The sequence below is a fragment of the Drosophila ananassae genome, chromosome 2L (genome assembly GCF_017639315.1).
Source record: "Drosophila ananassae strain 14024-0371.13 chromosome 2L, ASM1763931v2, whole genome shotgun sequence".
NCBI classification, from domain to species: Eukaryota; Metazoa; Arthropoda; class Insecta; order Diptera; family Drosophilidae; genus Drosophila; species Drosophila ananassae.
Window position 1 is genome coordinate 13313849 of NC_057927.1, and position 9465 is coordinate 13323313.

The following is a 9465-nucleotide window of genomic DNA, read 5'->3' on the forward strand; positions in this document are numbered from 1 at the left end:
TGTGGTACTGTTTAAACTTTAAACTATTTGGTTAGTCGACGAGCCTCAACCAACATACATATCTAATTGAAAAACACCATAAGCCCAATAAAAATTACTCCATACAGTCGAAAAATAAAGAATTTCTTTAATAGAAAATTTTCTTGTATTATAATCTATCCTATTATAGTCTATTCTGGGAAGCCATATATCTTGACATTGCCGGCATCTCGTCTTCTATCGCCACTTTCCTTTTCGTCACAGGCATATGCAAGCAGATATTGTTTGGGATGCCAGGCCACGGTAAAGGTAGAGGCGTCCACATGGATATCGGTTACACGCTCTCCCGTCTCTGTATAGGCAACGTCTATGATGAGATCCTCGCTAGCAGAGGCAAGCAACCTTTCGTCGTGGCTAAAGGATATTGTGCGAACGGGCCACTCCAGGCGGCTGATCATTCGCAGGCAGGCCAGCTCATTAGCATCCCACAACGACACTTGGGCATCCGCGGAACCCGTGGCAAAATATTTACCTGTAAGATTCTATGTATTAAAAACTATTCGATTAAGTATGAAGTCAAATCTTTACCTGTTGGCCCGAACTCGATGCAAATGCAGTTTGCGGGGTGGGCTTTGAGCGTCATCTGGTGCTCCAGACTTGGATAGCTCAAAACATGCATGCAACCCAGTCCATTGGTGAGGAAGAACAAGTCGTTCGTGTTGTTCCACGAGATCTCGTTGACCTCGAAGCTGAATGGCTCCTCCACGCGAATTTTATTGGTGCGCGTGTCAATGAATGTAATAAGATCCTCCTTGTTCCCTACAGCTATTGTCCTCCCATCCGGGGACCAGGCAATGTTGATGTTTTCTCCCTTCGTGCTTGTCACTCCTGCAGATTTTGTTGTGCGGTTGTCCCAGATGCGTACAGTCTTGTCGCCGCTGGCCGTGGCGAATAGATCCGGATTGGTGCGATGCCAGCGAAGCTGATCCACGGAAGCATTGTGTCCGCGGTAAATGTGTCCCTTTACAAAGCGATCACGTTCGAGGCAGTAAACAGCGGCAGTCTTGTCAAAGGACCCTGAAGCCAAGTACCTCCCGTCGGCGTTCCAGCAAACAGAGTGTACCTTCGAACATAAACAAATACATCAATTGCTCCTGGCCAAAAACACAAATTCAAATTACCTTGTTCAGATGGGCTCGCTGCTCCCTGACTTTACTGTGATTTCGAAAGTGGGACTTCAAGTCCTCAAAAATTTGCTCTGTGCGACTCATTGCTTTCTGATTATTAAAGAAATATTAATTTGCCGGCCGGCTGACAAATCGGGGTCGTGTTTTCAGAAACACAAACAAAACAACGCTTTGAACCCAGTGTTGCCAAAAGACCAGTCAGCTGGAAAAGACGCCATCTGTGGCCAAAAATTGTACCAAATTTTGCCAGCCTTTTCAACACTATTATTTTCATGTCTACAACCCTACAATTTAAATTTCCCTCAAAATTAAGTCAACAAATTACAGAATCGATTGTATTGTAACACTTTATTTTTTAACAGATTACAAGTAAAAAAACTAAACTTTTTTTAAATTCTGTAAATTGTACATCTAATAGCGGACAAAAAATAAATAGGATTTAAAATCAACAGGTCACGGTCGTCGATGGTTGCGTGGGGGTTCCCCAACATTCCTATCGCTCTTGTCATGGATATGAACAGCTTCGCTGAGCTCCACATTGGCATGTAGAGCTGCATCATTAGCGTTCACTTGGGCTTCCTGAGCAGACAGGGTGGCCTTCTCCGCCGCATCGCGGGTCTCCTCGTAATCCAGGCGGGCTGCATAGGCATGAGACTCGGCGTGCTCCAGCTTGGACTTGGCCTGGGCCACCATGTCGATCTGGGAAGCCAATTCGGCAGCCGCCTCTGAAGCTGCTTTTTGAGCCAATTCTGAGGCAGATTGGGCATTATTAAGGGCAGCGGTCAGGACGTTGACATGGTTAATGGCTTCCTGGGCCGCATATTGGGCGGCCTTAGCCGATCGCTTTGCCTGCTGTAGTTGCGTCAACTCGTTCTCCATCGCCTTGTGAGCCTCCACACTTTGGTCCTCCAGCCGTCGCAGCAGCACTTCCTTGCCCTTGAGGACGGCCACCGCAGTTCCGGCAGCCTGAGCGGCTGCCTGGGCTAGAGTGCTCTTGGCCACATAGGAGGCCTGCTTGCCGGCTGCATTTTGACTCGCAACTGCGGATATGGCCTGATCCGCAGATCCCTTGGCAATGCTTCGGAGTCCATTGTCGGCCAGGTAGCCACTTCCCCCGCCCCCGTTGTGCAGGGTGTGTACAATGTAGTCGGAACTCTCGTAAAGCGACAATTTGGCACTCTTGGCCGGCTCGAACTCGTCGTGGTTGATGGCCTCGAAGGTGTAGGGGGGCACCTCGTGCTCAACTAGCGCCGTTTGCTGCGGCAACGGACCCTGATGGGAGGGAGGCGGCGGCGGTGGCGGTGGCACATTCAGGTGGTAGTGCCCCTCCTTTCGCTTCACCTTGCGACCCAATGCCGGCATTGCAGCTAAATTAATAGGGGAAATCCGATTTTGAATCTGCAGCTTCATTATGCATTTGCGTGGGACTTACCCAATAGCAGAGTCAGGAACACCAGGTGCTGTACGATCGATGACATCGTAACCGATTATGCAATATGCCACCTGGAGAAAGGAAGGAAGCTGTGCACCAGGAAATTGTTGATTGCTACAGGCTTAAGGAGTGAGGGTCTGGAAAATGAATATTAGGAATGAGTATTGTATAGATCAAACTTTACTGAATAAATTTTACTTGTAATAAAAAAAAATGTTAAATTAAACTTTAAAATGTAACAAATTTTAAACGTTTGTGATTTCTTATTCATTTAAGGTATTGTTTCCAGTGTAAATCTCTGTCGAACCTGTAAGGAGTTAGGCCTGGTCTATTATCTAATGGAAGATGCGCACTTTCTTTCGCCTTCTCTAGGATGACCGGTATGAAATAATAGTGAGTGTGTCATGGACTGATATGTTCCACAAAAGAACCTGTTTTATTAAGGCCAGAAAAACTGGACAACTCACAAATCGTGCAGTAATCACTCAAGTTGACAGACGAATCAATACCCACGCACTATCCGACAATGCTCACGTTTGGTTAGTTTCGACGCGTACGTCCTGTCTGGACCGGAGTCAAAGTGTTTCTGTGAACACTTGCCGATCGTCAGATCTCCTCGAGCTGCCACCTCGACCAATTCAATGTCGATGGACTGGTTCGGTGGAAATCGCTTTTACTTTCGCACTCGGAAAACCTGGGAGCAGCGATGATGGTGGAGACTTGTCGACAATTGCGAGGAGGCCACCGGAGGCGCCATGTATTTATAAACAAACTGGTTGGGTCGCCAAAGAAAGTGCAAACCCGTTAGCTTTTGGTTTTCTTTATGAGTTGGCCAGGTAAATAGCGAATCGAATCCAGCAACAATGGGGCTGGGTCAATGCTACCCATGCTGGACGATTGGATAATTTGCAGCCGGGGCAATTATGGAAGAGCCTCTAATTGCCATGAGACGCTTTAAATGCTCGCTCCGGGCGAGGCCGCCGAGATTGAATAGTTTACGCCAAGCGATTGTGTCCGGCGATGAGTGTTCATTGTTCGCTTCCTCGCAAATCCGCGTGTGAACATGAAGGAGGAGTCGGAAGCTGTGGTAATCGGAACGTTTTCAATTTAAATTTGTATTATTTTAAAATCAATTTTAATGTGAAATAATTTAAATATAAAATATAAATACTCAGAAAGCAAGACCTATTTGTTGCCTTAGCCTGTGCTGTAGCTCTGCCCGTCTTCGCTCCCTGGAAGCCCTTTGTCTGGCTTCCTGAGCAGCACAGGCTGCCTTCTCGGCGGCCATCTTTGTATTCTTAAAGTCCATACGGGCCACCTCCAGCTGCTTGAGGAGGAGCTCCACCCGCTTCTTGGCAGCTTCCACGAGCTGCTGTTTCTCCGACAGCTCCTGCTGTGCTCCATTTGCCACATGTTCCGAATTGAAAACATTGTCCTGCGCATTCTTCACAGCCTGGGTAAGAGTCTTCAGCTGGACATCCGCCTGCTTGGCCGCCTGTCCCGCGGCACAATAGGTGTTTTGAGTGGTCTGCAGCAGTGTGGTCTCCTCTTGCACCACCAGCTCCCCTTCCCGTATCTCAGATTCCAGCTGCTCCACAATCTGTTGCTTTCCCGCCAATGCTGCCTCCGCCGCCTTAGCAGCGGCCTGAGCCTTCTCCGCCAACTGCTGCTTCACCTGGCGGGCAGCAGCCTCTCCTGCCTCCACCTGTGCATCAGAAGCATCCTTTGCCTCCTTAGCCGCTTTCTGGGCAATACACGACGCCTTCATCTTGCACGAGGCATCCATTCTGACGGTGCATTTCTTATTGGTTTCTGGTTCTGGTTTTTCATTCTCATTATCACAGCCTGGAATATCGGAGTCACTCAAAGTCACTAAATCACTGGAGGACTGACACGGATTGAATTAAGAGTTAGATTCTTATAAGGAAAATATTCGTATTACCTGGGCCAACTTATAAGCATGCAAGTGAACCAAGGAAATCATTAAAATAATAAATATATTTATTTTCGCCATAGTCTGATGTTTCAAATGAAATTACAATGGAAGTGATATTTGAAGGAAAGGTAGGAAGTTATAACATATTTAGTTTCTTGTAATGAGATTACGAATGTAATAATTCAGAGAATCCAAATCGGATACTTCAAAAATACATCGACAAATATTTAGTTTTCCTAGTGAGTCCTGGAATTTATGTAAGATGCGAGATTCCAGATGCGTTGCGGTCCCTTGGTTACAGTGCTAATGGTATTCATCCTTTTGGATAACTACTCGGATGCAGCCAAGCGAGTCAAACAGCGGCACAAGCCCAGTGGCGAGGGTCCTATCTGCAAGACAAACCATAAAACAAGTCAGATGTCCTCGAAGGCGGCGTCGGACGCGAAGGCTGCCAAGGATGCGCAGTCGTGTGCTGCCGAGGCGGCAGGGAAGCAGGTCAAAAATATGCTGGCAGATAAGGCGGCACAGGCGGCCAAGGCAGCGGAGGCTGCACTGGCCGGCAAGAAGCAGCTATGCGAAGAGCTTACCAAAAATCTGAGCGAAACGCAAAGGGTCATGCAGGAGGTCCAAAGAGCCATTTCCGCAAGTTCGTGCGGGGCCAAGACAGCAAAGAGAGTTCGAGACAACGTACACCGGAACCTTAACGCTATGAAGTGTCTGTATGGTCAGATGCGCAAAAATGTTGTGAGTCTCCGTCGGGTGGCGAGCAACGCCCAACGAGACTTGGCGGAGAAGCGGAGTCTTCTGAATGCGGCTAAGCGGCGGGTGGAAGAGCTCAACACCTGCTTGGACCAGGGTCGTAAGGATCTAGAGCGGAACCGGGAGAACGCTAAGAAGGCGAACTGCGCCGCCGAAGATGCCAGGCAACGGATTGACGTTATGCGGCAATTGGTTTCCAAAATCAAGAATCTAAAGAAGAAGGATCTGCAGTCATTAAAGAGCTTAATTCGCCGAAGAAGAAATCAAATCCAAAAAAACACTCCGTTAAGTTGATTGTTAAAAAGTGGCGTTAAAAAAAATTATATTTTTTAATATTTTATAATCTAATATTAAATTAGAATCTTGTATTCAATAAATAAAAGCATTCATTTCTTGGTGCACTAACTTTTCTTTGTGTAACGTATAGAATGAGATATAGAATGATGGTCTGGTTTAGAAATCTACATACGGATCAGTCGGTCAACTACTTTCTTATAAAAAAACATACTTGATTTAAGTTTATTCCAACAAATAACGAATAAAAAGACCGTTACGAGGCATTTCCAAAATTGTGTCCACCCAAAAAAAAAAATACTATACAATATACCTTCAGCGATTGGTATAATTTAGGCAACACTATCTGGTCACACTATTTGTCATCCCAAGCCGCATTGCTTCTGTGAAAGTGGAAAAAATAGAAAAAAAGTAAATAAATAGTGATAAAATATTGTAAAATCAGGACAAAAGTCACAAACAGAAATGGCGCGCAAAAATGCCCAGGCCGAGGATCTCTCGAACGTGGAGTTTGAGACGAGCGAGGATGTAGAAGTGATTCCCACTTTCAACGCCATGAACCTCAAAGAGGAACTGCTACGCGGCATATACGCGTACGGTGAGTTGTGTATACCCATCCCTCCACAAAAAATATATTACCATGTCGTTCTTTAGGTTTTGAGAAACCCTCGGCCATTCAGCAGCGGAGCATCAAACCCATCGTCAAGGGGCGGGATGTGATTGCCCAGGCACAGTCCGGAACGGGCAAGACGGCCACGTTCTCCATCTCTATACTCCAGAGTCTGGACACAACATTGAGGGAAACGCAGGTGCTCTGTCTTTCACCCACTCGCGAGTTGGCTGTGCAAATCCAAAAAGTTATTCTGGCTTTGGGAGACATGATGAACGTGCAATGCCATGTGTGCATTGGCGGCACCAATCTCGGCGAGGATATCCGAAAACTGGACTACGGTCAACACATCGTGAGTGGAACACCTGGTCGTGTATTCGACATGATCAAGCGACGAGTTTTGCGCACAAGGTAAGTGTACAAATTCGTATTTCATTTACTTTTCTAACTTTCTATAATCTTTTTTATAGAGCTATCAAGATGCTAGTTCTGGACGAAGCTGACGAAATGTTGAACAAAGGTTTTAAGGAACAAATCTACGATGTTTATCGCTACTTGCCACCTGCCACACAGGTGGTTCTTATCTCTGCCACATTGCCCCACGAGATTCTTGAAATGACATCCAAATTCATGACTGATCCCATTCGAATTTTGGTCAAACGGTATGTTGAAAAGTATTAATATATATTAGCCTTCCTAAAATGTTTCCTATTACAGCGATGAGTTGACACTGGAAGGTATCAAACAGTTCTTTGTGGCAGTAGAACGGGAGGAGTGGAAATTCGATACGCTGTGCGATCTCTATGATACATTAACCATAACGCAGGCGGTCATTTTCTGCAATACAAAGCGCAAGGTAGACTGGCTAACGGAAAAGATGCGTGAGGCTAACTTCACAGTGAGCTCCATGCATGGTGACATGCCCCAGAAAGAGCGTGATGAGATCATGAAGGAGTTCCGAGCCGGTCAATCCCGGGTTCTCATCACCACCGATGTGTGGGCTCGAGGTATTGATGTACAGCAGGTATCATTGGTTATCAACTACGACTTGCCCAATAACCGTGAGCTGTATATCCATCGTATCGGTCGGTCGGGTCGTTTCGGACGCAAGGGTGTTGCAATTAACTTTGTAAAGTCAGATGACATCCGTATCTTGCGCGATATTGAACAGTACTACTCGACACAAATCGACGAAATGCCCATGAACGTGGCTGACTTGATCTAAACTTTAAACTTCTTTCTAATTTTCTGTAACTCACCCTACCTAGCAGTAATAACGAACAACATGAAGTAAATACATTTAAAGAGTATTTGGCTATCAATAGACAACCAAAATCTGTATAAAAATAAATAACACATAAGAATTTAATACAGAAACCAGTTTGTTTTAAATTGGAAGGGGGTCGGGGAGTAATGTAGTCCGAGAAGAGAACTTACAATTAATAGATTATTAAGTGAGGTAAGCACTTAACTTATTGCAAAAAAACTAAAAATAAAATGTCATACAATTATTTACACTTTTTTACCTATTCAGCTAGCTAAAGACTTTGGTTTAAGCGAACAAAAAAGAACGCGGTAAACAATTAATACTAAGTGAGATTGTCTCAGCTCATAACATCTGGCTTTTGCGGTAGACTAACATAAGAGCTCGCCGGTGTAGTGTTTAGAGACGACTGACGTTTCTTGTTCTCGTCCGCTTTCAGAAGCGTTCCCAAAACAATTCCCAGAAATAGGATGAGCCCCACTTGATGATTGGAAAAGAATTTTTTGGCGCAGTCGCTTGGGTTGTCAATGTTTAGAGAGTAGATCTGTGAAAAAATAACTACGATTAAGTATATATAGCAGTATATTTTGAGAATGCATACCTGCTGCACTAGATGAGCACCTACAATACCTACTGCTGCGTAGTAAGGTAAAGTTTGATCGCAAGCCAATCCAGAAGCCGTCAGACCAGTTAGCATTGCAGCAGCAAATCCGGATAACCATACTTTTGTATTCTCGCCAAATCTTAAAGCCGTGGACTTGACGCCAATTTGCAAGTCATCCAGCTTATCCTGATGGGCGTATATCGTGTCGTATACAATGGTCCAACACACGCCGGAGAGGTACAGTGGTAAGCATGCAGCCAGATTGACACTTCCCTGCGTTGCACACCAGCCCAGCAGTGCGCCCCAGTTAAAGGCCATTCCCAGAACAAGTTGTGGCCAGTAAGTAACGCGCTTCATCAGAGGATATGTAATTACTAGTCCCAGGGAACTCGCACCCAAAAGTATGGACTCCCAGTTAAGCTGCACCAGAACAAGGAGACCGAGACTAAGTTGCGCCGACAGGAATACTATGGCGTCGAACTGGCTAATCTGACCTGAGGCTAGAGGACGCATCCGCGTGCGCTCCACTTTGGCGTCAATGTCCTTGTCCCAAAGATCGTTAATGGTACACCCGGCGCCGCGCATTATGAGTGCTCCGGTGCCAAAAAGGCCCAGCATGGTGAGGTCCGGCCAGCAGCCTGCATCGGCACTCAGCGCTATACTCCAGGCGCAGGGCCAAAAGAGGAGGTAGGTCCCAATGGGTCGATCGATCCGCATGAGTTGGGCATAGGGCTTGGCCGCTGCTAGAAGTTCCTCCACCGGGGAGCTGGGTTTCTCTGGCGCCGATGCAGAAGTCGGGGAGGTGGTCATGCATCTGGCATACATTATATCCCCCATTTGGGGCAACCTGCTCCATCTCTCCATTCCAATCAGAACACGCGCCGGCACAGCTGGTCGGTTCAGCATGTGTTTTGTTGTTGTCGCCGCCGCATAAGAGCTGCGAAAGTGTTTTGTGCTCTGCAGCCGCAGGTGTCGTAGCGCAAACATTGCAAGTGAGCGTCTCTGGCCTTTAAGTCTGTTCCCTGTTGCAACAAACACAGTAAATCATAGAACCTATGTTTAAAACTCATAAAACTCACTCGTAATATAAATGGCAAGATTTTGGAGGTAGGTTGACTTGGAGTTGCCACACTTCCATAGTGGGGATGCGTAGCCAGACCGTCTAAAAATATAATTTTCTGGCAGTATTGAATGTTGAAGCACGTTAAATTTAAATTAAGGGTTTTATTTTAATGAAATTTTAAATGAAATTTAAAATTAAGGTCAAGTTAACTATTTGTTTATATATAATTTATCATAATTCTTTTAAAAAATAAATAAAGGCACATTTATAAACCTTATTCTGTTACTAAGTTTTTGAACTCCTTAGCTCAATATTTTCGATTTAACCAAAATAAAGA

The 9465-nt window shown here is 45.6% G+C and overlaps 6 protein-coding genes across 8 annotated transcripts; 2 read left to right on the forward strand and 4 right to left on the reverse strand.

Annotated features, from left to right (window-relative positions):
- Positions 1–102: 102 nt before the first annotated feature.
- Positions 103–1368, reverse strand: LOC6499466 (THO complex subunit 3). Its single transcript, XM_001954543.4, has 3 exons — positions 1161–1368; positions 568–1102; positions 103–511 (listed from the first exon to the last, which is right to left on the reverse strand). Exons 1-3 carry the CDS (start codon positions 1248–1250, stop codon positions 171–173), a joined length of 966 nt encoding a protein of 321 aa, XP_001954579.1. The 5' UTR covers positions 1251–1368; the 3' UTR covers positions 103–170.
- A 115-nt stretch (positions 1369–1483) lies between these two features.
- On the reverse strand, positions 1484–3389 carry LOC6499465. 3 transcript variants are annotated; one of them, XM_032451205.2, is made up of 3 exons: positions 3133–3389; positions 2599–2735; positions 1484–2533 (listed from the first exon to the last, which is right to left on the reverse strand). In XM_032451205.2, exons 2-3 carry the CDS (start codon positions 2642–2644, stop codon positions 1620–1622), a joined length of 960 nt encoding a protein of 319 aa, XP_032307096.1. In that variant the 5' UTR covers positions 2645–2735; positions 3133–3389; the 3' UTR covers positions 1484–1619. The 3 variants fall into 3 exon arrangements, with proteins under 3 accessions (XP_032307096.1, XP_032307090.1, XP_001954580.1); XM_032451199.2 differs by having other exon boundaries at positions 3066–3389; XM_001954544.4 differs by having other exon boundaries at positions 2906–3389.
- A 328-nt stretch (positions 3390–3717) lies between these two features.
- Positions 3718–4798, reverse strand: LOC6499464. Its single transcript, XM_001954545.4, has 2 exons — positions 4541–4798; positions 3718–4486 (listed from the first exon to the last, which is right to left on the reverse strand). The coding sequence occupies exons 1-2, from the start codon at positions 4610–4612 to the stop codon at positions 3770–3772; spliced, it is 789 nt and encodes a 262-aa protein (XP_001954581.2). The 5' UTR covers positions 4613–4798; the 3' UTR covers positions 3718–3769.
- On the forward strand, positions 4790–5698 carry LOC6501116. Its single transcript, XM_001954546.4, is given in 1 exon segment — positions 4790–5698. A coding segment is annotated over 1 exon segment (798 nt). The 3' UTR covers positions 5588–5698.
- Positions 5699–5911: 213 nt separating this feature from the next.
- On the forward strand, positions 5912–7574 carry LOC6501117 (eukaryotic initiation factor 4A-III). Its single transcript, XM_001954547.4, has 4 exons — positions 5912–6185; positions 6242–6608; positions 6668–6859; positions 6915–7574. The coding sequence occupies exons 1-4, from the start codon at positions 6053–6055 to the stop codon at positions 7420–7422; spliced, it is 1200 nt and encodes a 399-aa protein (XP_001954583.1). The 5' UTR covers positions 5912–6052; the 3' UTR covers positions 7423–7574.
- LOC6499463 (4-hydroxybenzoate polyprenyltransferase, mitochondrial) lies at positions 7545–9246 on the reverse strand. Its single transcript, XM_001954548.3, has 3 exons — positions 9145–9246; positions 8063–9087; positions 7545–8005 (listed from the first exon to the last, which is right to left on the reverse strand). Exons 2-3 carry the CDS (start codon positions 9050–9052, stop codon positions 7802–7804), a joined length of 1194 nt encoding a protein of 397 aa, XP_001954584.1. The 5' UTR covers positions 9053–9087; positions 9145–9246; the 3' UTR covers positions 7545–7801.
- Between the last annotated feature and the right edge of the window lie 219 nt (positions 9247–9465).